The sequence below is a fragment of the Podarcis liolepis genome, assembly GCF_965112155.1.
Source record: "Podarcis liolepis genome assembly, chromosome: 5".
Lineage (NCBI taxonomy): Eukaryota > Metazoa > Chordata > Lepidosauria > Squamata > Lacertidae > Podarcis > Podarcis liolepis.
The window spans coordinates 64,662,747-64,687,548 of record NC_139556.1 but is presented as its reverse complement, the minus strand read 5'-3'; the positions used below and the strand labels follow the sequence as shown (position 1 = coordinate 64,687,548).

The 24,802-nt window shown below is 42.0% G+C and overlaps 1 protein-coding gene across 1 annotated transcript; it reads left to right on the top strand.

The window, feature by feature from the left end:
* Positions 1–1,865: 1,865 nt before the first annotated feature.
* Positions 1,866–24,303, top strand: LOC310708337 (UPF0524 protein C3orf70). Its single transcript, XM_083506636.1, has 2 exons — positions 1,866–2,471; positions 20,924–24,303. Exons 1-2 carry the CDS (start codon positions 2,264–2,266, stop codon positions 21,478–21,480), a joined length of 765 nt encoding a protein of 254 aa, XP_083362762.1. The 5' UTR covers positions 1,866–2,263; the 3' UTR covers positions 21,481–24,303.
* Positions 24,304–24,802: the final 499 nt, after the last annotated feature.

The window sequence follows — 24,802 nt, the reverse complement described above, 5'->3', positions numbered from 1 at the left end:
ACCCTTAATGTGGATTTATTTGCTGACCTATCATTTGCAACTTTCCTAATAATTCCTAACACTGCATTTGCCCTTTTCATTGCTGCAACACCACCAAAGGCAAAAAACAACAACCCTTAAAGTGCTTCACACCTCCTCCACCTCTGGCATTAAAGATACCATAGTCTTTCTGCTCCATTGTCTTTTATTTTTAAAATTGATTTTAATTATTGCTTTGAGTGTATTTTCAGTGGTGGCTGGTAACATTTTTACATGGTAGTACTGCAACCTTGCCATTTTTATCGCAACAGCACTACCACAACACTTATGTAGGCAACTGGACCATTACGCACATTCTTAATTCAAAAGTATAGTTATGGCAAAGAGGTCCCTCCAATGTGTCTCTAAACAGAAAAACTATGGGATTGAGCAGACTGCCAGAAAGGCAGCCCTGGCAGGAACGCTTTTTCTATGAGGCCTGTCCAGAACAGCCATTGGACTGATTGGCCAGAGTACAGGAGATTGACAGAAATGCTTCTGTAAGTTCAAGGAAGTAAAAATGTGGCAGGGACAGGAAAGAGTGTTGCAATCAGAGGCACCAAACTGTAAGGAAGACTGTGGGGGGGAAACATGAGTGACATTGCATGTGCGATGTCCCAAAGGTATTTGGCTTCTAAAAATGTTTTGCCATTACGAAGGCCAAAGAGAGGGGGCTCTGTGCCAAATGGCAAATGGGAGGAGCCCCCCCCAACTCAGAATTAGTTAACAAGACAAAGGCAGAGTTCGAAGGAGAGTTTTAGGGTTGGCTGTGATGTGACCTAGAGGAAAAAAGGTGACAGGTTAAAGGCAGCAAGCTGGAGAGAGGGTCAGAGCAGGATGTCTGATTTCCGTTTGCACCCAAGGCTGCAGCTATGGGAGAAACAAGACCTACTTGGGGTGTCAATGCTGAGAACCCCTCCGTCATAGGCTCATGTGGTGTGTGTGTGTGTATGTAAGTGTATAAACCATATACTTTATCATAAAGATACCAGAGTCTCTGCTGTGCCTCATTTTCCAAAAGCAAACACAAACCCTGGATAAAGCATCTGGAACCCCTGGAATCTTGCACCGCTGAGAGACCGGGGTGGCATGCAACAGTAGAAGGGAGCTTTCTGAATGCCATTGCATGGCCTTTCGGACAAATTCCTGCTTTGCCTTCCTTTTCTTCTGGAACGCACTGAGCCAAGGCGGGAGCAATTATCAACCCCACGCAAAAAGAAGCTTCATTCACACACGCTTATCAGTTTATGACATATTTATACGAAATCAGCTTCCTTCAAGCCACCCGCGTTTATTATTTAGTGTATGTCTTGCAAAGCCGACGGGGGAGCCCTGCCAGGAGCATTTGCACGTCTATAACAGATGTCCTGTATCGCCACGTTGCGGATTTGCTGCTATATACAAGCCCGCAGGGTCCCGACAGAGGGGGTGGCGAGATCGGAGCGGCGTGGAAAGGTTAGCCAGGAAAGCGGGGCCGCCGCTAGGTACCAGAGGGAGTGTTGTCAGGAGAGAAATGGTTGCCTCTGACTAAATAAAATTTTAAAAAACAAAAACCCGCCCACCCAAAGATTCCCAGTCCGTGGTTGTGGAAGCAGCTGACGAGGCATTCGATATGGCTTCCAGCAGCAGGGGGTCTGCTGGAGCCCGGGGTGGGGTGGGGGCTTCCTCTCCCTCCCTCCCTCCCCAAGGGCAGGTGAGGCTCCTTGGTAACCGGTCCCTGGAGAGGAGAGACGTCCACCTGCCGCTCTGACTGGCTGTCGGGGGTGGGGAGCGGGCCCCCGGGCGCCCCTCCCTCCCTCCCTCGCCTCGCCTGAAGCAGGGGCTGCCAGCCCATGAGCCGCTGCGCGTCCTGGGAGGACTGGCCGGTTTTGGTCTCTCGGGAGGGTTCCGCTCCCTCTCCCGCCCTCCTGCCGCTCACGAGGCGTCTGGCGGAGTCCCCACAGCAGACTTCCCCTCTCTCCCTCACTCTCCCGCTCATTCCGAGCCCCACCCTCCCGCCAGCCCACTCACCCGCTGGAGGGGGCGGGCTGTGGCGGCTGAGGAGGAGCCGGGCGCCAGGCCAGGGTGGCTCCAGGCGCGGCCGGGCTAGCCCGTGGCGTCGTCCCTGCTGGCCAGAAGCGCCGCTCGCCGCCCCGCTGCGCCTTGTGTGCGCGCAGGCGGGAGTGACTCGGCGGAGGTGCGCGGCTCGGCGCGGGCTGCAGGTGGCGGCGGGGAAAGCGGCGGCAGAAGCAGCAGCAGCAGCGCCATGAGCGGGACTGGGGCGGCGGCCAGCGCCGCTGCCGCTTCTCTGGCGGCGGGCAAGAGCGAGAAACTGGACGAGGCGCAAGCGCTGGCCCGCAGCTGCGCCGGGAGACCCGACTTCCAGCCTTGCGACGGGCTGTCGATGTGCACCACGCACAGCCACGGACGCTGTTTCCGCCTGCACTGGTGCTGCCACCTGGGCTGGTGCCACTGTGAGTATTTTGGGGGGACGAGGAGGAATGGCGCGGGATGGGCGGGCCGCCCGGGCGAGCAGCTCGCCTTGGCCCCTCGCCGGACTTCCAGAGGCTTCCTTCCTTCCTGCAAGCGCAGGGAGCCCCCTGGCTGAACGCTGCAGAGATTCCTGTCGAGGCGGGGAGTGGCGCGCCGTTTGGGTGGTGGTTTGCTAGCCGCGAGGGAGGATGAGCAGGCGAGCATCCCCGAGCCCCCGGGGGGGGGGCGGCGGTGAGAGAAGCACACCCTATTTGCCCCCCCTGGGATTCGGATCCTGAGGGGGCAGGCAAGCTCTTGCCCGCCTTCCTTCCCTTCGCCTCGGTGGCTCTGTGGTGCCCGGAGGGCAGGATTTGACGGCGAGATCGATAGTGGCTGATCGCATGGCACCCGGAACACGATGGATTTCTCCATCCTCCCAGCCTGCATGTATCTGATGAGGCAAGAAAGGGATGGGATGGGCTCGCTGTGAAGCTGTGTTAGTGGCAGTAATGGGTAAAAGGTGGAAGGGAAGGAGAGGGGTGCGCCTGCCCCTCTTCTCTGTTGGCAGAACAGAACCACACTCCCCTCTCTCCCCGCTCCACGTATCTTTTTTTGTTTTAGGGGGCTGAGAAGCAGCAAACCTCCCATATAATCCTAGCCTCTGTCGCTACAAGAAGGCGCTCCCTCTTCTATCTCTGATAACAGCTGGAGTTGTAGATGCCTTGTATATGAACACAGATGTTCAGGCAGGAAATGGAGCCAACATTCCGTGGGATGGGCTGCACTATTTGTAGGCTTTCCTTACTGGATATTGTACACTAAGAGTGGCTCTCATAATGCGTACGAAGTCTGTTATATCAACGTATGAACACTAGTGGTTGAAGCAAGGCGTTTAGTTTGGCTGTCATTTTTATTGTATTTGTTAGTTGGTTTTCTTACAAAGTGAGGCTGAGTGACTTAATGCTAAAATCAGTTAAGAACCAAAAAAACAACCCCAAACCCTAAAAAGACAGTAGTACAAATAAAAGGCTAAAAAACACAGCTGAACAAAAAGGCAGGACTACAGGTCCTGTCCTACCCAAAGAGGCCATGCTACCACCCTTCAAATCAAGAGCCAAAAACCTCGGTAAATAAGAGAAAATTCTTTGCCTGGTGCCTAAACCTGGATAAAGATGGCACTAGGCGTGCCTCCCTGGGGAGCGATCAGAAATGCCCATCAGAAATACCTTCTTTTGTGGGCTTGCTGTCTCAGGCTAGGCTTGCTGATTCATAGTGGTTTTAAAAATTGGTGGTTTCTGTTATTTATTCTCTTATAGTATGGAGCTGCATTTAATAGAGCCTGTAATCTTATTGCTATCTCGTTTCCAAGCTATTAAAGGATCTTCCCTGGCAACCTGAAATTTAATCTATGCCCAAAGAATGCTTCTAAAATGTACTAAAGAATGGTTTAGTTCAAATGTATTCATTCTCAATTAAGGTTTTGGTTTTTTGCTTTAGTCACGCACAACCCTCCCTTGTCCAAGCTAGAAACACCTTATTGAATGATATGAGGTGACCCAGAGTGAAGGGCAGGCCATGCAGAAGAAAATAGACGATAAACGATAAACGATTTGCTCTTTCTTCCCATTTTTATTGGTATAGTTGTCATGAAACTCAGTGCCACACCATCTATCTGGAACAAGTCACACAGCAAAGCTCAGTTGCCTGATGTGGCCATTTCATTATCTACAGCCAGAAAACTGAGGTAGATGCATTGGACTTGTTACAACAGAGAAATTGCATTTCAGTTTTCTGCTTCAGCATCCTGTTGTTCCCATCCAAGTCTCTGTGGGGATTTCTCTCCACTCACAAAAGCATCATGACTCATGTCCCAGTCCTTGTGACCTGAGGAAATTTATATATTAGGGTAGGATTCGTTGTCATTTTCTGTTTTTAAACTATATCTCATTTGTAAATTTAGAGGATTGTTGTATCTCCTTTTGAAAACTGCTTGCTCCACAATAAATTGTCAAGCTATCAACTAATGGTGTGTACTTCTTGTCCAAATCTATATTTTCGCACGTTTTAATGGCCTCACCTTTCCCTTTCTTTGATCTCATTGGGTTTTGCTTTCCACCCCTTCATTTTGGAGGCCCTAGTGATGCATCAACTTGCTAACAAATGGCAATAAAACTAAAATTCACTTGGGACTGTGGACATGGTTAGGATGAACTACAACTCCACACCCTGAGTTATATGGACACCACCATTCTTAAACCCACCTTACCCCTTTGTGCTGTTTCAGCCTACAAAATTAGGCTGTTGCTGAGTAGAACAGTGCTCCACTAAAGCTCTAATGATGTCATACACATTAGTGTTCACTAAATGCTCTCTAATAATGATTTTGGTTTCCTGTTGGAAAAGCACACTGTTAAGCCTTTTTGAATCTGCTGCTTTAGTGCTTCTAATCAAGTGGATAAGTTGATTCTCCCACTTGCGCATCACTACGATCACAGCCTGATCAGGTGCTTTCTCTGATATCAGGATTGACCAAGATTTTGTGAAAGCATTCAGTAGAAATACTCCCATCTCTAACTGATCTTAAAGAGCTCTTAGCAATTTCCAAGGACTCTGTTCAGATAACCATTAAAACAATGCACTCCTTTCCATTTGCAGTGGAGGGAATCCATCCAAAGTTATATCAGGATTCGACAGAATGGCACTCGGAGGGCCAAACTGAACATTATGTCAAATATATATTTGCATTTGTTTGAGTGTTGTGGGTTTTTTAAAAATACTGTATTTTTTCCATGTATAAGACGGGACTCAAAATTCAGAAAATGGGGCGAGATTGTCCCCCATGTATAAGCCCCCCTTTTAACATTTTTTTAAGTAAATAAACCTAGTCTTATACACGGAAAAGTAGAGTAATAGCTCTAGGCCTCCTAATTTGGATTGCGACTATAGCCCTGGTGGAGGGGGCTTAACCCTTTTCCTCTGCTCCATGATCTTAAAGAAAATTCCCTCAAAGCTATTTGTCCCAGGAAGACATATCTGCAGCTGAAGGGTTTTGTCCCTGCAAGTCAGAAGGTAACAGCACTCATCCTAGACATGGAGAATTAATGAGTTGGTACTAGTTGCAGAGGGACACGGGTGGCGTCGTGGGTTAAGCCACAGAGCCTAGAACTTGCCGATCAGAAGGTCGGCAGTTCGAATCCCCGTGATGGGGTGAGCTCCCGTTGCTCGGTCCCTGCTCCTGCCAACCTAGCAATTCGAAAGCACGTCAAAGTGCAAGTAGATAAATAGGTACCGCTCCGGCGGGAAGGTAAACGGCGTTTCCATGTGCTGCTCTGGTTCGCCAGAAGCGGCTTAGTCATGCTGGCCACATGACCCAGAAGCTGTATGCCAGCTCCCTCGGCCAATAAAGCGAGATGAGTGCCACAACCCCAGAGTCAATCACGACTGGACCTAATGCATCTCCAGGTAGGGCCAGGAAAGGCACCTATCTGCAACCCTCAGGAGCCTTTTTCAGTGAAAGTGAAACACAGGTAGGGCCCCTCTGTCTGGCCTTCTGAACTCCCTGTGCTACACCTCTCACTGGTTCTCCAAACTCCAAAGGTCCTTGACCTCAGTCAATGCCTCTTGCTTCTCTGGATGGAGGATGTGAGTAAATATTACATGAGTTGCTTCACTCACTTTTGCCTCTGGTTTTGCCACCACTGGCATGCAGCCCTCCAAAGGTTGCCCAAAAAGGAATGTGAGCCTAGGGCTGAAAAAGATTCCCCATCCCTGGTGTAGGTAGTGCTGAACTGGATGGCGCAGTGGTCTTTTAGAAGGCAGCTTCCTTGGTTCCAAATGGACCATCTCTCATTTCTAGGACTTGCCCCATTTATTAGTGCTAAACCAATGATTTCTTTGTTGACATACTCTGAGTCTGCTGAGATTTTTTGCCAGTGGAGAAACAGGGCTGGAAAGGAAGTGGGAAGCAAAGTTCTTAGGGAGAAAATTGAGTCATTATTGAGGACATAAATATCATAGGAATCCATAAGATCACAAAGGCTTGGCTAGACAAATTATATTTTGTGTTTTTATATTGTAAACCACCCTTCAATCCTCAGATGAAGGGCAGCATAGAAAAGTATAAAATCAAATAAATACAAAATTAGGCAGCTGAACGTCCTTATCTAGGGGTATTGATGGTTCCGCTGCTCATAAAGGATTCAGTCCCCACCTTTGGAGTTCCAGAATGTGGTGGCATGTTTATTTTCAGTCTTTGTTGAAGGAGCAGAATTGTGACACACAGTGGGCACAGAGCAACAAGAGGGGGCATGAGTTCAGTGGCCTGCAGAGTTCACCCCACACAATTCTTCCTGAACCTACTCGTTTAGCTGATTAGTCCCTAAGTGAAAATTGGCAGTTTATGATTACAGTATTTAATGAAAAGTTCCACCAGTAGTAGCTGTCGTTTTCCGTCTTTCTCTACTTTGATGCCAGCATTTTTTTAAGGTAATTTAAGGTCCGTCCTGGATTTCTTCTTTTTTACCTCCAGGAAAACCAGTGCAAACAATTATAAACTCCTTATTAATTTAGCACAGGCTCTGTATTTGTTTCCCCTTGGGAATATTGCATATTTAAATATATTATTACCTAAGAAATGGCTTGTAATTTCGAGATGTGGGAAATGGGTAATCAGTACATATATGTACACTACTAATGTATTAAAATTAATTGGCCGTTTTACTTTCTCAGATTGATGTATGAGCAGATTTTGGAAAATAAAAGCAATTTTCAGTATACAACATGAGCAGCCATTTTGCCATTATTATTTATGGCAAAGTTATAAATATCAGTTTTTGTAGCTTCAACAGACCACAATTTTGGGGTCTCATTATATTGTTTTCCTATATATTTAATGGCAAGCAGTATCATGCCTTTCCATTCTAATCTCTGGCCTTTATGTATATACAACCTTGGCAAATAACCCGTATTGCCTACCCCTTGTTATGTGAGCAAGGAGATACTGAGTATAGCTAATTACAATTGTTCTTCTTGGTTGTTTTTTTTTAAAGTGTCTGTTGCCTTGGGAGCAATTTTATATTATTGCAGAGCCTCTCAATTTTATTTTTGTGTGCTTGGGAACAGTAAATGGTAGCTATGACCAAGCTGGAACATACTTATCTTTTCAATGGGCAATGGAAAGAGACTTCATAGGTGGACCTAGGGCTCATCCACACTCCACTTGTCCCATGCCTAGAAAGCATAGGGCCAAGCAGTCTTTCGTTTGCCCTGACGCTTTTCTTTGGAAAAACCCACTCTTTACTATTGAATCAGAGCAAACGTCCATCCATGGAAAACCCAACTGATGTTTGCTCCGATTCAGCCATGAAGAGTGGGGTTTCCCAAGGGGAAAATGACAGGACAAGCAAAAGTATGGAGAGTTTCCTAGAGTGAGTAACCTATGAGGCTGGGAAGAGTAACTTTTTGGGGGATGTGAATTAACTTCACAGCCATGGATTTATTGCTTGAGTCATTAGAATATATATAATGGAAGGTCCACAATATGAGATGGAATGGCATATGAATTAGCCCTAAACATTTTATTTTCCCTACAGTATCTCTAGTGGCATACTGGCTTATCTGTAAGGAGGTTTTCCTCCCTTTGGTGCACATAACTGAAGGAAACCCCCAGATCCATTTTGACACCTTGGTTCTTTTGGGGGTTTAGCCTCACTACCTATTTATAGCATATTTTTGTTCCCTAAAATCCAAGGCAGCAAATCTTGTGGCATTTTAGATTGGGTCCAGATGTTTGAGATTTTAGTCTTGAAAACATTATGATTCTCTAGATAATGTACACTTCTGCATTATTATGAGGGGCACATCAAATTTTCTCAGTGCCACATATGCCTTCTAAGAGCATAGCATTATGTAATATGGTGTGAATTTTAGTAGCAGTGACATTGACTTCCATAGCTTCCTCCTCTTTATGCTTACTTAAATAACAGACAATTGGAAAAATACAAGTCTGTTATTATTATTTTTTTGTATTTTTCTTCATTTTATTCCTCTTTCTATCCCTTGGGCTCAGAGCATCTTATGGTATTTTTTTCTTAATCTTAGTAGCTGTGTCCCTAAGGCATCTAAGAAAATCAAACAATTTGGTGATAAACGATACCAACTGAAATAAAAATGACATTGTACATAGGTATCATACCATATTACCAAACCATTACAACCAATTTATCACAGACATTCTTAGTATGTGAACATAGTTGTTAGTGGCAGGCAAACTGAATGTGATAGCTATCATGTGTTCACTATCATTTCCACTGGTTGTGTGAATTGGCCCTGAGAAGATCTGTTCCACAGCTGACATCTGTTTCTTTTATCTCTATGATGAAGAGAAGGGAGGCCTGGATTGCTCAAGTGGCAGGCATGAACAGATGTGGAACAATATCAAGGATTAAAATCAAACCTTCACATAGAAGGATTAATTTTGCACAGTGCATTGATTTTTGCTTCAGAACTCTGTAATAGTTTTTTTCAATTAAGCTCTCCTTTTTTTTGTAAATGCAAAACAGCAGGATGCATCACACACATTATACATCTCCTGAAATAGCTTTTTGAAATATTATCTGATATTGACCTCCTGGTGCTAGATGACCTTGGGAAAGTCAGCTAAAGAGTAGACTTCTAATTCTGAACATATGACTGAACTCTAATTTTTTTTAAAAAAGAACCCCTTTTTATTTTTGCGAGGAAAATGGAATGGCCAAGTGAAATCCAGTCATTATAGACATTTGCCATTTTTATTAGACCATAGCTCATCATTCTCTTTATGTTTCACAGGCATCAGATAGTAATAATTTTCTCCCAGTGGTACATTAGTTGATAAGGGATATTTTGAGGACCGATGAAGGAGTAGCTATGATTACAGAAGGTGTTCTGCATGTGCAACATTGTCTGAGTTGATAATTTTCTTGAGAGTTTATGGGCTTTGTCAGAGTTCATGGTTTTCAAGGCTAGCAGGGACCACTCTGACCACATAGCCCAGCCCAGAGAGCATCACAGAGTAATTTATTCACTTGAGGATGTTTATTACTACTAGCCAGCCTGACTCACTTGTAGATGAATTATAGTGATGCTTCAATATAATATGCCACCTGCACTTCTTCTTAATCTTTTCCGGTAGTTAATTATCCACACTGTTCAAAAAGTGGCATTTTATTTCTATCTTGATTTTAAAAAAATATGATTTCATATTCCGCTCCTTGAATGTATCTTTAAATTTTCTGTTTGATATGTTGAAAGAGCCCTCTACAATCAAATAGCATCTCCTGGGACAGGCATTTAAAGTTTTGTAATCAAGTTGCTTCTTCTCTTATGATTAATCTGAACAGATTGAGGTCATATTCAACCCTGTTAAAATTGTTAGCAGAATCAATCACAAAATGGGAGTTGATAACTTTATTGTAGAATATGAAAAGAGGGGTGGGAACTGTGAATTAGCAGAAATATATGGATTTTCCACTTGAGAGAGAATCGCACATCATCAAAATCTTAATTCAAGACAAGTTTACATGCCTTTGTGTGGATAAGGATGCTCTCAAGAATTCTTTGGTGTATTTGTATACACATGTTTCTCAAAATTGGACCAAAGTGCAAGTTCTTGTATTACAAATTGCAGGGGCGCTACTGTCATTGAAAAATGTAACCAGGAAATATGACCTTGCTCTAACCCTCCCTTAAACTCTCAGAATTGGTTCTGAAGTCTTGGCTTTTGGGAATGCATTTTCTACTTTGGGCTAATAGAGTAGAAAGGAAGCAGTAACATGGGTTTAAATTGCAGTAACATGGCTTGATATTAAATACCACAAAGAACTTCTGAACTATAAGAGAGGCTGGACAACGGAGCAAGCATTTTGTGGTTATGGAGTCTTCATACTTGGAGGTTTCCAAGGAAGGTTCATCTAGCATGCTTTATATTACATAGAATATTGTGGCTTGGGGAAGGGATTCTTGACTGGATGACCTTCTATACCCCCAATAATTTGTAACTGTTTCATGACTTCCTATTCTTCCTGTAACTAACTAACTTGAATCTCATTTGCATTCATTATTGGCAAATAATGAATATGGGGGTTGAAGACCCCCAGAAAGGAGGCAGCATAAATTGTGACAATATGTAATGAATTGGAATTTACATGACATGGATGCCTCTTTGGATCCAAAGGAGGGGGGATAACAATGAAAATGGCAATGGGTTCAACATAGACAAAATGATTCCCTACCACAGGATTTTGGGATAGCCACTGTCATCATGGGCTTTGAAAAAAGGACTCTGCAAATTCATGCAGGATAAGTCCATAACACTGTAATGAAATCTCCCATGTTCAAAGGCAATTGACTTCACGTTGCTAGAGGCAAACCTCAGGAGCATATTATCGCCTTCATGTGTATGGCATGTATGATGGCCGGTAACCATTGATAAAAGAATGTTGGATTAAGTGGACCTTAATCTGACCCAGCAAGTGAGTTCCTTTAACATGTGTGCCTTACTGAGGGGTCTGGAAGTTCCCAGCCTACTTTTTCAAGCATTTTTTTGCTATACAATATTGACTAGACTGTTGTATATGATAGGAAGCCATATATCTTGTCATTATGCATATGAAAGCTCCATCTTATGAGGAGAATCCTATCCTCACAAGATTTGTGCACATAACATGGAAACATAAATGGTGAAAATGCATGATGCCTCAGTTAAAATGTGTATGTTTAGAACATGAACTTGTGGTTCACCCTCGGGCTAAATATTATAGTTATCTCAACTCTTGGAAATGAGCTGGAGACTTTTAGTTTGTTGAGTGACTGCTCATATTACAAATTCCTTAGAGGCCCATAAATCATCTGCTTACCTGTGTTTACACCTTGCTGCCAATTTAAAGCTTCATTTATAATCCATAAAAGGTAAATGGATCCTGGAAATAGGCAATACAATACACAAACAAAAATAGTCCAGTGCATCATTACACTTCAGTTTGACTAACTCAACAGATGATTAGATTAAGCATGTATTGAGCACCTATAATTTTGAAAGTTTGGAGTTATATTTCATGGCAAAAACTGGCAGTATTGGCCAGTTGTGAGTTTTGTTAATACATGTGTTATGGACCTCTTCGCTTTTTTCATTTGGCAGGAGATCAGCAGTTACAAGCTCTTCTATTTTATTTTGGAAAACACCCAGATAATCTTTTCATCACCAAAGTACTACAAAACATGGCCAGTTCCCTAGGCTTTATTGAAATGCTGCCATTGCTAAGGGCACTTGTTGCAAAATGGTTTGCACATTTAGCCTATAAATCTAAATGCACCCTGCTAATTGAGAGATAAGTTGAGGAAATGTTGGAGCTAGCTCTTGAAGGAAGGGTAACATAGAGACAAACCTCAAACCTGTGCAAGTAATATGGGCAGAATTATGGTTTATTGAGATATTGACACTTTAAATTGAAGATCTAGTTTAAAATGCTGTCTCCCAAATATCCCCATCCTTTCTTCTTCTTCTTCTACCTTACACCTTTTACTTAATCTTCAATCTCTTCTAGTTTTTCTTATGTTGTGAACAATGTACCTTTTCTTTTCATAAGTGTTAATGTATCCTCATGCATGTGATTCTGTTGGGTAGGGGGCTTAATTGTCCCAAGTTTTGCCTTGTGTCTTTTCTTAGCTCAACAGTGGAGTCTTCTCTGTAAGCTTTTCCCAAATTGGAGTGTAACTTTTATTACTTTGTAGCTGTTTTCATTATTAAGTATCCTTTTTGAAAAACATAGACCTCCAAGTTAATAAAGGTGGTAATTTAGGGGGGGGCAGAAGCTGAAAGCGCTTTTCATATGTGAGCAACATTACAGAGGTTCAAAGGTAAACTGGAATGCTGGGATCAATAGAAGCAGAAAAAAGAATGCTTAAGCAAATCCTCTGTTTATTTCACGGTTAGATACCTTCAAATTAGCAACAGAATTTGATGCTGTGAGGCAGGGATGCATACAGACTGCTCAATTAGTAAAGAACTCTTTTTGAGCTCAACCTATTGACTTGTTTCTAACATGTTTTGCTGGGATTTTTAAAAAATGTAAATAAACTAATATTTTGATGAGTTTAACAACCAGCATTGCAAGGGGTTGGTCTAGATAACCCTTCCAACTCTTTAATCCTATTATTCAATGAAGACATTCCTCTCTTTAAAATCAGTTATGTGATTGGAGAGGATTGGTGTTTGACTTTAGGATAGCATAGACAGAGAGTTGTGCCCAAGTTGTATTAAGTGTAGATCCATTGAAATTAACGGAACTAAATTAAGACATTTCCATTACTGTCAGTGAGTCTGCTCTAAGTAGGACCAACATTAGATACAATGCATAAGTTACAGATAGATTCTTACCTATCTTCATGCACGTATTTGAGCTGTCACCCAATTTTTAAAAATCTGAGGCTACAATCCTATACTGTATATAAATGGAATTAAGTCTCACTGAGTTCACTGGGGCTTAATTCTGAGTAGACAAGTATATGATTGCATTGGCTGTTAGTTGTATCAGTCTCCATAGGTTAAATCTACTCCATCTTATAAGAGGGGATTCTTTCTTTTGGATGGTGTTTGCATATGACCTTCTTAAAGTATGTGTGTTGGCAGGGGGAACCAGAATCCCCAAGCTTAATATCTGCCATGATGGAAGGAAAAAGTTTCTCACTTAATATCTTCTCATTGCTTTAATTCCTAGGGGAGTTTTTATGCCTCCTGCCCCAGTAGGTACAAAACAATAGTATCCTGTCCTCTCATGTTTAATCTGGTGTTAGAAAAAGCATAGATAAGAATACAAAATCCAAAGTATGTGTTGAATCTTATATAAAAAAAGGAACAAGCTGTTACGCTTCTACTGGTTACAGACAAAAAATATATATCCTCCAATAACTGTCTAAAGAAAACTGGTAGAGATCTGTTTACAACAATGAGGTAGCAATGTAATTGCAAATTAGTGGAAGTGATTGATTAGGTTGATTATACCATGTGAGCAAATGTTCTTTTTGCTGCAAAAAGACCTGTCATGTCTGCAACAAATGAGAGCTATGAAAGTCATCTTCTCCTACTTCTGGGAAGAAACAAAAGCATTGTATGGAGGAGCTCTTGATCCAAATATGGAAAACAAGTCTCCACCCTGATTTCCCAGAATGATATGTTGCTATCAAGTATGTTGCTCTTGTGAGGGCCAGGTCTTCTACTTCTTCCTTAGTATACCATTTTGCAAATGCAGATACTGATTTACTGCTCACAGTTCTCCTTTGTGCCTTTGTGTATGCTAACTTCTTACAAGCCCTGTAGATGGGTCTGGCCCACAAGAGCAACCATAAAATTGGTATCTTTTAAAGTGCCACAAGGCTTCTAGTTTTCACCACCACTGAGCTTTCTGAAATCTGAAAGGTTAAGCCTCTCCCTTGAGCCATGAAATAATTGGTAGAGCAGCTGACCAGCAAAGGCTTGGGTGCTATAGGTTTTCTGCAATGTGATGTTACGTGTTGCTTTCATTATAGAGCAGCTACTCCCAATTTTCTGGCACTTTAGTATGAGCTCTCACACAATGCATGTACTTACTTGCGATTGGGCCACAGTGGTGATATTGAATTACCTGCTCCTAATGGAAAAAGGGCAAATCCATTTCCCCCAAAGAAAGCGCAGCTCTGCTGATGGTGTTTGTGATGGAACAAAGCACTTTATTTCTTTCCTTAGAAATAAATGCATTCTTCTAATATAGCCATTAATGCTTACGGTTCCTTCTAAGCATCAGACAGTGTTTTGAGTTTTCACCTGGTCAGGGTTAATTACCTTGGCTGCTTTTAAAAGCCTAGGCACAATTCATTTTTTTATGTCAAATTACATAAGGCTTGTGGGAGTCAGGTGTGCTTTGAACAAAATAAGAGTTTTCTGTATGCCTTTTTCAAATAACATTCATTTACAGATTATTCCACAAAGATTTGTTTCCTTTTATTATACTTAAGTACTAATAATGAAGTGACGTTGGTGGGATTCATAAGCAAACTGAGTTTATAGAGGTGATATTTCCATAGCTTCACAGGATGCTGCCTTATGTCAGCTGTTTCAAGAGTACTGGACCAGTGTGTTCTCAATGTCAATGTCAAGATATCATTAATGAAATCATTCTTATGCATTTAGCTCTGTCACATTTTTGAACATAGTCACGTTTATTTAGGTGGATGGATTGAGCTCCAAAAGGGCTGGCACATAGGGGTTGTAGACCGTAAATCCACCACCGAACTGAGATTCTTTTCTGCATTATATTAGTTAAGCCTTTTCTTTGGAACATGCTCAAGCCTGTCTAGAGCTACTTGTACAGGACAAATGACTTTGTGAATAATCTTCTGTTAAAAGCTAAGAATTGTTTCTGTGGCTTAATTTGAGTCAGTGTTGCATCCTGGGACATTTTTACAATTCACAGGCATGTTAAGTTTAATAAAGGAGAGTAAATTGCAGCAGCTTACATTTCCCTTGCCACTCAGTAGCTGCAACAAGTCTCAACGCACCTGGAATTAGGAGACAGAGTTTCCAGGTCAAAGGATGCATTATATATATATATATATATATATATATATATATATATATATGCAGGTTTTGGTGTCTTCGGGTGTCTTCCCGTGTAAGAGTTGGGGTGTCTAGGCGACGTTTCGACGACGTTTCGACGTTTAGACACCCCAACTCTTACACGGGAAGACACCCGAAGACACCAAAACCTGCATTCCTGTACCCGTGAAAATCTACGAAAGCAAATATATATATATATATATATATATATATATATATATATATATATATATATATATAAATGTGAGCCTTCGTACGTCTCCTTTCAGAAACCGAACACTTGCATTTCCTGTCATTCCTGAAATTCCTACTAGCATGCTTACTTTCATAGACATACATTTGGGGAAGTAGGTTATAATTATATACTATAGTATGTGATCTGTCTTGGACCCCTGCCATTTTCTGTGCATTTACTAGTAGAACATATGCCTTCTGAATAAACATAGTGATATAAGGGGCTGCTGACAAAGCTGCAGTATTTCTTGCTCATGAAACCTTTGAGAGTTTCAAAGATGCTGTGTATCTGATTGTTTCTGAGTACTAAGCAAGCCTGACCTTGAACACTGCCAGGATAGGAGACCACCTGGGGACCACATGCAAGTCATTCCGAGGCCCTTGGAAGAAGAGCATGGCAAATACAGTAGACAAAAAATCTGCAGAGGCAAAGATTAACTCTTGGCTTCAAATACTGTGAAAAGCTACCCGCACAAGTATCAGCCTACTTTGCTTTTTTTGCTTAAAATATTTATATGATGTGCTGAACCATTTTCTCAGGACAGTTTAAGACTGAGATAAAAAACAGATGAAAAATAAACAAATCAATAAAACGCATACATACCTAAAGCCCAGATAACAGGAACTGATAGAAGGACCTGGGAAAGTAAGAGTGGCTTTACTTGGTGTCAGCATGACATCAAGCTAGGGATCAAGTGAGGCTCTCTGGGGTGCTGAGAAAGCTGAGGTGCCACTACGGAAAAGACCCTTTCTCCAGTAGTCACCTGTCACACATAACCCAGCAGGAGCACCCAGAGAAAAGGGCCTCGGAAGGTTGTTGAGATATTCCATGTCATGCCGGACTTTCAGGGTCAAAAAAACAGCACATTGACTTGAGCCTGGAAATAGACTGGAAACTACTGAAGCCAGGAAAGCACCAGCATGCTATGTTCAAGCACTCCAATTCCAGTTAGCAGTCTTGCTGTGTTCTGATTTAACTGAAGTTTCACATTGGAGTATTGCGGTGTATTGAGCATGGGTCTGCCTTTGAAGACAAATGGGAGGATATCAGGACATGAAAAACTGAAGCTCGGTTGTCCCTGTCCAGATAGAGTCATAGTTAGTACACCAATATAAACTGAAAAAAGGTGCTAGGGAGACAACCTGCACCTCCAGGGACATAAGATGAACCAATTTTGTACATAATACTTTAGGAGGAGTGCAACTCCCTCCAGAATGGGCAGAATGCTGCCCACCTAGACAGATAAGCCAGTACTAGCCATATCCTCAAACCTCCACTGACATGTAACTTAACTGTTACATGTAAACATAAAACAGCATGGAGGATAGAATAGCACCCTGTGGAGACCCGCCAAACACAAGTGCCAAGCAGTCTAGCAGTCTTTCCCCAGCATCACCTAAAATTGTCTATCCAAGTAAGAGTAGAACTAGTTAGTCCCTCAGTCCCCAACTCATCCAGTCCTGGGGTATGAATACAGCAGCTCTGCACAGGGATAATTTCTATTTTGAGTCACCTTTGTGTGTCTTGGAAGGATGGGTATTATCAGCCTTCCACAGTTGGTGCGTTTGGAGGCACAGATGGGTTGGTTTCCTTGAGTAATGATTGTGAGCCAGCAAGAAAATCAAAAACATATCCCATATCTCCTGTCTACAGTCTCTAATCAAAACATCTTGATCTATAGTGTTCTGCAACATAGCAGGAGCCAGTCATTATTTTGGAGTATTTTAAATTTAGCATTTCCTGTATTGCAGCCCTAAATCTATTATTTGGAAATAAGTCCCACGGCTTTCAATGACAGTTACTTCTCAGAAAGTTCGCTTTAAAAGATATTAGGAAATAAAACATGAAACATACATTCTGTGCAACCCAGTTTACTTGGAAGAAATAACAGGTTACGTTTAACCCACATGGCAAATACCTACATGTGAACAGAATTGTCAGCAACTCAGTGTTTTACCTGCCTATTTGGTATCATTGCATTGGTTTCAATATTAGGTGTTTGAGTTTGGGTTTTTTTAAATCCTGTATATTAATAGCAATCTCAGTTCTGCTTATGTAGGCAGCACAGCACTAGTCATGCACAAGAGGGAAGTAACAGCAGACGGGGGAGACTCCCAAGATCTGCATGAGTACAAAAAATATTTAGGAAATAAAACTTCAACGGGGAATCCACACCCCCAATAAGGACTGAGTATGCTTATTCCATTAGGATTCTCCTTGCACAGAGCACTTTCCCCCTCTCGTTTCACTGTACCCCCACATGGCATCTGGAGCAAATTTTGGAAATGCACAGGGGAGGCGAGGTGGGGAAAAGTCCCATTGCACAAGCAGAAGTCTTGCTGGTAGTTCATGCATTCATTCATTTCCTCCCAGGCCACATTGCAAAGCACAGATTTAGCGACTGTTTCTGTTTTGATAAGAGCATCTGATACTGACGGTTTCATGTTCCTTAGAAATCTTATTAGGTTTTTGATGCAAATAGTTTTCGGTCCACTTTCTCCCTCCTCTAAAATGTTGCTGAGCCTCTCAAATCATGCAAGTAAGGAATATGATTAGCCTACACCATGACTATGCAATGGTAGCGGCTTATCTGATGGGAAACAACATTTGAATAAGGATGAGCAAACACAACTTTCAAGTAGGATCTAGAAATAATCAAAAGCAAATAGATTGGTTTCTTGAAGGTTCACTGGGTGTCCAGAATTATCATCCGAACTCCTGCCTGGAGTTCTGGCTCTGCGTATATGTGGCGTAGATTGGAGACTTCAGACTCTGCTAAGGATTTCTCACCATGAATGAGGCCCTATGCACCCTCTTCCCTTGTGTTCCTTACCAGTGGTGGCTGGGAGGCCTCACTTACAAAGAGAAATCTGTATTACAGCCTGAGGCCTTCAGACCCTGCCATTTAGTGCTTTCATTTCCTCAAAGTAGGCCCTAAAGGCCCAATCTGAACCAGCTGGCATTCATTTTCTATGATTTCCCAGCATCCCTGACTGAATTATGCATGTATGGAGGATTACTGAGCCTCATGCTTACGTCCCTGAGCTAAGGGACTGGGAAGGCCTCAGCAGGTCTGCGTTGGTAGTGCTGTAGCCTCACATCAGGGTCTAGAGGCAACAATAGGACTGCCCAGGAACGTGATTTTTACTTCTACAGTTTGTATGCCATTTGATCACAGTAATCTCTATGTGGCATGCAATAGAAATAAAAATGCATTCGAACTATAAAATCAAGATTTGGTTTAAAAGCTAATTGAAATGTAAAAGGTCTTCAGTTGGTGCCAGAAGTGCAACAGGGAGGGTGGCCTGTTTCATAAAATAGGGTCCACAATACTGAACAGAAAGTTTTGGGAGTAGCACTTGCTTTATTATCCTGATTAATTTTAGAATGGAGGTGGGCTCCAGGGTTGCCTTGACTCTGGTCTGAAGTGAATTTGTTGCCGGCAGGAGGGGAGCAACTCCCATAATCTAGCTACACATTTTATTTTGGCAAAGCATGTGCTTATCTCAACCTGAAACTAAAGCTGAATTCCTGGATTCCATACAACCAAATGTCTGCCTTCTACTTCCCCTCTACCCAAGAGCTCTGCAAGAAACATAATAGAGACACATGGGAATAACATTATTGTTGGAAAATGTTTGTAAATGTTTGTAGAATGGCCATTATTAGGATGCAGGGTCCACCCGCAACACTTGCCTCCAGATTCTGAAGCTCAAGTACTCACTGTGGTTAAAGATAGGTTGGGGTTGTCAGGCATTTGCTTAATGTTTTTGCTCTACACTGTTTGTAGTGGTTAACGTGTGTAATTGACACAGATTAGCACTGAAAATAGATAATTGTCAATCATTTTGCATTGACTGGAATTAGGAGGATACATTAATGCATAACTACTGGTTTTCATAAGGTCTGTGCCTTGGGCTTACAAAATAAGAGCTTTGGAAGGATGGAGAAGATGGAAGATGTTAGCTGTGCTAGCAAGTGCATATATGGGAAAAGGAAGCAGATGCTAACGAAGGCATGGCTGCTTTGTTTGCCAACTTGTTTAGCTTCTAATTCATTACTGAGAACCTGGAGAGTCAGAGAAAGAAAAGCGCTGTCTCAAAATAGAGCCAATTCGTTGTGGGCCAGAACAGTAGAAAGTTTTTACTGAGTGTTTACCACAGTGGCATCTGAGCACAACAGTAGTCCTCCATGTTTATAACATTTCTGTCACACAGCTGCTCATGATGCATTTTAGAAGACATTTAAATTCTATTCTTTTGGGTTTTTGAATTGGGCTCAGATTTCTCATTCACTGCAACAAAGCTCTGTCTTTTTGCTTTTTAAAATTCTATATGGCTTCCTTTAGCAGCGCTTTCAAGCTTCTTGTTCAATGCAGCATAAGAGCCCATTTTACAGCCAGCATAATCCTATTTTCTTCTTATTTGGCTGAATTATCAGAGTGCCAGTGGCAGTCACAGCTTTGCAGTCCTTTCATATCCTGCTTTAAAACGTCTTCCGTTGCCAGCTGCAGCCACAATTGTGTCCAATACTACCAAAGGGGAAAATGCAACACCCTCCCAAAAGACATATTTGTGTAGTAGGGAAAACAAAATAAATGCATTGGTGATTCTGGAAACATCTTCTGATTGCTTTTCTTTAGAGGAATTATCCTAGAAAATGGCACTTATGGAAAGCTCGCTTTCAGTTGACTGTGAAGAAAAATAAGCCACAAATAAGAATGTGGAAAGCGCCCAGAGGGATTAAACCAAGAAACCATCTAGACCAGGGTTGTTTCCCACAGTGGCTATGCAGATGCCTCATGGAAACCTGTGTGACCATAGCGCAGTGGGCAGAACACATGCCTTGCATTCAGAAAGTCCCATGCTCAATTTTTGGCTTTTCCAGGAAGGGCTGGGAAAGACCTCCGAGGGCTGCTGCCAGTTAGTGTGGGGAAACTACCTGGCCCACAGAGCCTTCAATGGTGCCGCCCTCCTCCCCCTGGCCTAGCAGTGACATACATTGCTTCTGTGCTAGACTGGGAGGGAAAAAAACCCTTTCCCTTATCCAGCGAAGGAGGAAAGTCAGCTGCCACTGGAGGAACAGATTGCTCTGTTCCTGCTCTAGCAGCTCACTTCCCTTCTGCGCTAGGCTGAGAAGAAGAAAAGCCTGCTCACACATAGAAGGAAAGTGGCTGGAAGGAAATGGTGTCAATATGGTGTGAAAGAGAGGAGAGAGAAAAGTGGGGCTGGGTAGAGAGGAGTGTTCCCACCCTCCTCCAGTATGCAGCCCCTAACCACCCCTCAATGGGAATGTAGCCCTTGACTTTTTAAAAAGGTACCCCACTCGTTTTGCAGACAATGCTACTATTTTAAATGACTTTTTCCTGTACACTGCCTAGATATTAGTCTATTAATGACAGTATATAAATACTTTTATAAACTAGGTGAACGTACTGGTACGTCATATCAGGCAGCTTCCTATGTTCCTAGCCGCCTTGTTACGTTACTTCTCAGCAACTGATATTCAGGGCCTAATACCTGTTTTGTTCCTGACCTAGTTCCTACACAGCAGAATGTGGCTTCTAATTCATCTTTTCATATCCTTCACAGGCAAATACGTCTATCAGCCTATGACTCCAGTAGAACAACTTCCAAGCACAGAAATACCTGTTCGGCCTCGGGGAACCACAAACACCATTCAGATATCTGTCTCGCTCACGGAACACTTTTTGAAGTTTGCACCTGTCTTCCAGCCACCGTTACCCCCAGATTCCCCACGGTTCTGCACAATCTCGGACCTCTTTATTGACAATTACCGTGTGAAATGCATCAATGGGAAGATGTGTTACGTGCAGAGGCAACCTCCTGCTCCCCCCAATAAAACGAAGCCTCAGGAGGTCACCACACGCAATGCCTTAATTTTGAGAGAGAATAATACACCAAAAATAGATCATTGCTCTTCCCCCTCCAGCTCTGAGGACTCTGGGATCAATGCTGTTGGGGCTCACTATATGGAGTCATGTGATGAGGACACAGAGGAAGGGGCGGAGCTAAGTTCAGAAGAAGATTATAGTCCAGACAGTAGCTGGGAACCGGATGAGTGTCCCCTCCTATCACCCTCACAATGCGAACTAGAAGTGATTGAGACCATAGAAACCACAGTGTGAAGTGCTGAGCTGGAAACTAGCTAGGCATACTTAAAACAATACCGGTTTTCTAGCATTTATACTAGCTTTTTTCTGACAGGTCCTTTTTTCCAATGCACTTGACAACCCACAGAGGAATGTAGTTAACCGTATTTAGTCACTTGTGAATTAGTTGTTTGATCCTAATCAAACCACTGAATTTTCAAGAGCCCTATTGTATATTTTTAAAGTTACAGATTTGACGTATTTTTTAGTTCTAGACTGTGCCTGATTTTGGTATGGTGCACTTAATTTGCAAAAATCAGGTCAAATTGTGAGCTGTTCCTATTAGTTCCAAATTACTCCTTCGGAGCAAGGAGGCAGCCTTTCATCAGCACACCAAATGTTTGGGTGAACAAAGCCCTTTATTTAGTTTTTTTTATTTTATGTAGGAGACAAAGACCCACAAGTTCTGCAGTCAGTGTACCCCCTTTTCAAATAACCTGCATGCACACCACCCTTTTGCAAGCTGCAGAGTAACTCAGGGGGTTCCCAGAATAAGCACAATATACCCTTATTAATCATAATCCTGTTGGAAAAGAATGATAACGATGCCTGAATTTAAAATCTTTTTAGGGTGAGTTGTTACACTGCCAATTGACCAACTTCATTTGGTCTTCAATCTGACTTAAATTGATTCATGTGTTACCAACTGAGGCCAAATTTGATTGGGTTGCAAAGGTATGGCATAGATTGAAGAGCTTCTAACCTGAAATAGGTTCATGATGTCAAACTTTGTTTTTCTCTCTCCAAACCAGCCAGATGTTTTTGCCTGGGTTTTGAACACACCCATGGCAAAACTGATTATGTGAATCTGCCCTTGCCATCTGCTCATGGCAGACAGCTGTCACGAGCCCATTAGTTAGAAAAGTCTGTCCAGCTGATCAGTGGTATACCAGCAGCTTCTGTAAAAATAAATAAATCACCCAACCCCTTTCTGCTGTGCATATGTTCAATACATGTACACCTGAACTTAATTTCATAAGTCAAATAATTGTGCATGAATTGACATGGATGGTAGAAACCAGCTCAGTACTGTAATAGGGGTGTAAAGGTTTTGTTCGGCTTACTACTCTATTGATTTCTTCTTACTCTGAGCCAGTAATGGTTTAAGATTTAAGCTTAGTATTGGGTCTAAATTAATATCAGTTCGGAAAAGGGCAACTTTCCTGCTGGGTTGGACTATGGCTCCTCCCATGGTGATTAAGGCAGGAGGAAAAAAACTTGTCTAGACGTGGTTGGCTTAAAAGCCATTTCCATGCCTGTTAAGTGTCCAGATAAAAGATACTAATTCCAGCTGCTGAAACACTTTGGTTTAATCAAAGTCTACTTGAAAAAGTCACAGCTAATTGGTCAAACTTTTTCTTCCTTTCACTGTGTCCTTCCAATTCACATTGAAAGTTCTCATGTAACATATAGAACAGCTGAAAAGTGTACAGTGAGTAAGACAGGTCTTTAAACCCCCTCATGTATTTGCATCTCGGCTTTAGTTGTACAGAGGCAGGTTATCCTCTGGGGAGAGATGCTCTGAGAATCAGTTCAAGCATGGTGGTCCTTTGAGTCCTAAGGATTGGGGTGGGGGGAGTTTAGTTTTAGTCAGAAATAGATTACACTTCAGGGTCAAGTGCCGATGACTATATCGCAAGACCTCCCCAAACAATATGCTGTGACCACATCGTTTTTCTGACATTGGTTAAATCACTTTCCGTAAGACTTGGTGAGAATGAACATATAAATATGTACAGATATATCTCTCAGTATTAGATTATTTTATGCTGTGTTGTCGAATGCTGCTCTTTAAACACTATCCTAACACATTACTAAGTTTTCTACACTCTGACATAGACACTTTTTAGAAAGCGTTTAGATTACAATGTGTATTATGAGCAACTATATAAACTGATATTGTACTTTAAAATATAAAAAATAACACCCTGAGAAGAAAAATGAAATATTTATTATGATGAATTATATTAAAATGCATTTCTTGGCAAAATGCTGAGGAACTCAATTCTGGGCATCACAACTGGTAAAGCCTTTCTTAGCATTTCTGGAGATATAGGATATTCTGCTAATTTTTAAAGAAAAATGTTCTGTTTTATAAATTTAGTAAATTCTAGTTCATAGAGTTTACTAAAAAAAAGTATTATTTGGGGGTTATTAAAGTGTTTTCTCAGGTGCTGTACTGTTAAGCATACTTATGGCTTTTATAGCGGGAAGACGATGCATAAAACGAGATTGCATTACTCTAGCTAGGGGTTTGAAATGCATCGTATACATTTGCAATTGGCTTTCTTATGCATGAAAGGAGTAAGGATCTCTGGCAATGGCAGAGGGGGCTAGAAACAATGTGAATTACACTTGAGGGCAGAAACAGGGCAGCTTCTGAAAGTACACCTTAGTTTCTTTCATTACACTTAAGAATCATGAAACCTTCCTAGGCAGACTAGCAGCCACCAAACCAGGGCTAAGATTAGAGAAATACATTCTGAACTGAGGCATGAGCTGGGTTAAATTCAGTACAGATTTACTTATATGGGTACACTCTTTATCAAACTGTTAATTAGCAATAGCCGCATACAATGTTAATCTGTTAAACTTGTTCTGTTCGAAAGTCTTAAGCACAATGGGCAAAGTCCTGTAGTGCCTGGCTTCCCTGGAGATTGCCTGGGTGCAGGCCATGGCAGGATTTGGTTAGATGATTTAGCACATGATGCTGTGTCTCAACGTACTCCCCCATGGGTACCCTATTGTTTCATGTAAACTTCTCACAAAATAATAAATGTGAAGACTGCTTTTGCACAAGCACAGCGTTAAGGCAAATTTATTCTCCACAATTCTGTACTGCTCCAAAAAATGTTGAATTCTAAATGGGGTCTGGTGTGATTCGATGCTATCTTCAGGTATAGCTGTGCATTATCATGAAATTGCTGGAGTGTAGCTGAATTGGATGTGGCAACTATCACCTGGGAAATAAAGATGACACCACAGTCTCTGTTAGCTTCTTGCTACACTAGCACCACTCTTCATTCCTTAGTTCCAACGTAGTTAATACTGTAGTTGTCTTTCTACAGTTAAGTTTTGCTAGACAAGGCCTGTTATTATTTTCTGTAAAACTTCTTGAAAGGGACAGCAGATTTCCCTTAGTAAACTCTGAAAGTTCTTTATCATTCTTGTAATAGCTAGAGAAGAGAATTTATACTTTCTTCTTTGACCAAACCTCATTTTCTGCTTTCCTGTAAGTTAGTCAATTAAGACTTGAGTAACAAGAATATATTCCATTGAGCATCTGGCCATTAATTCT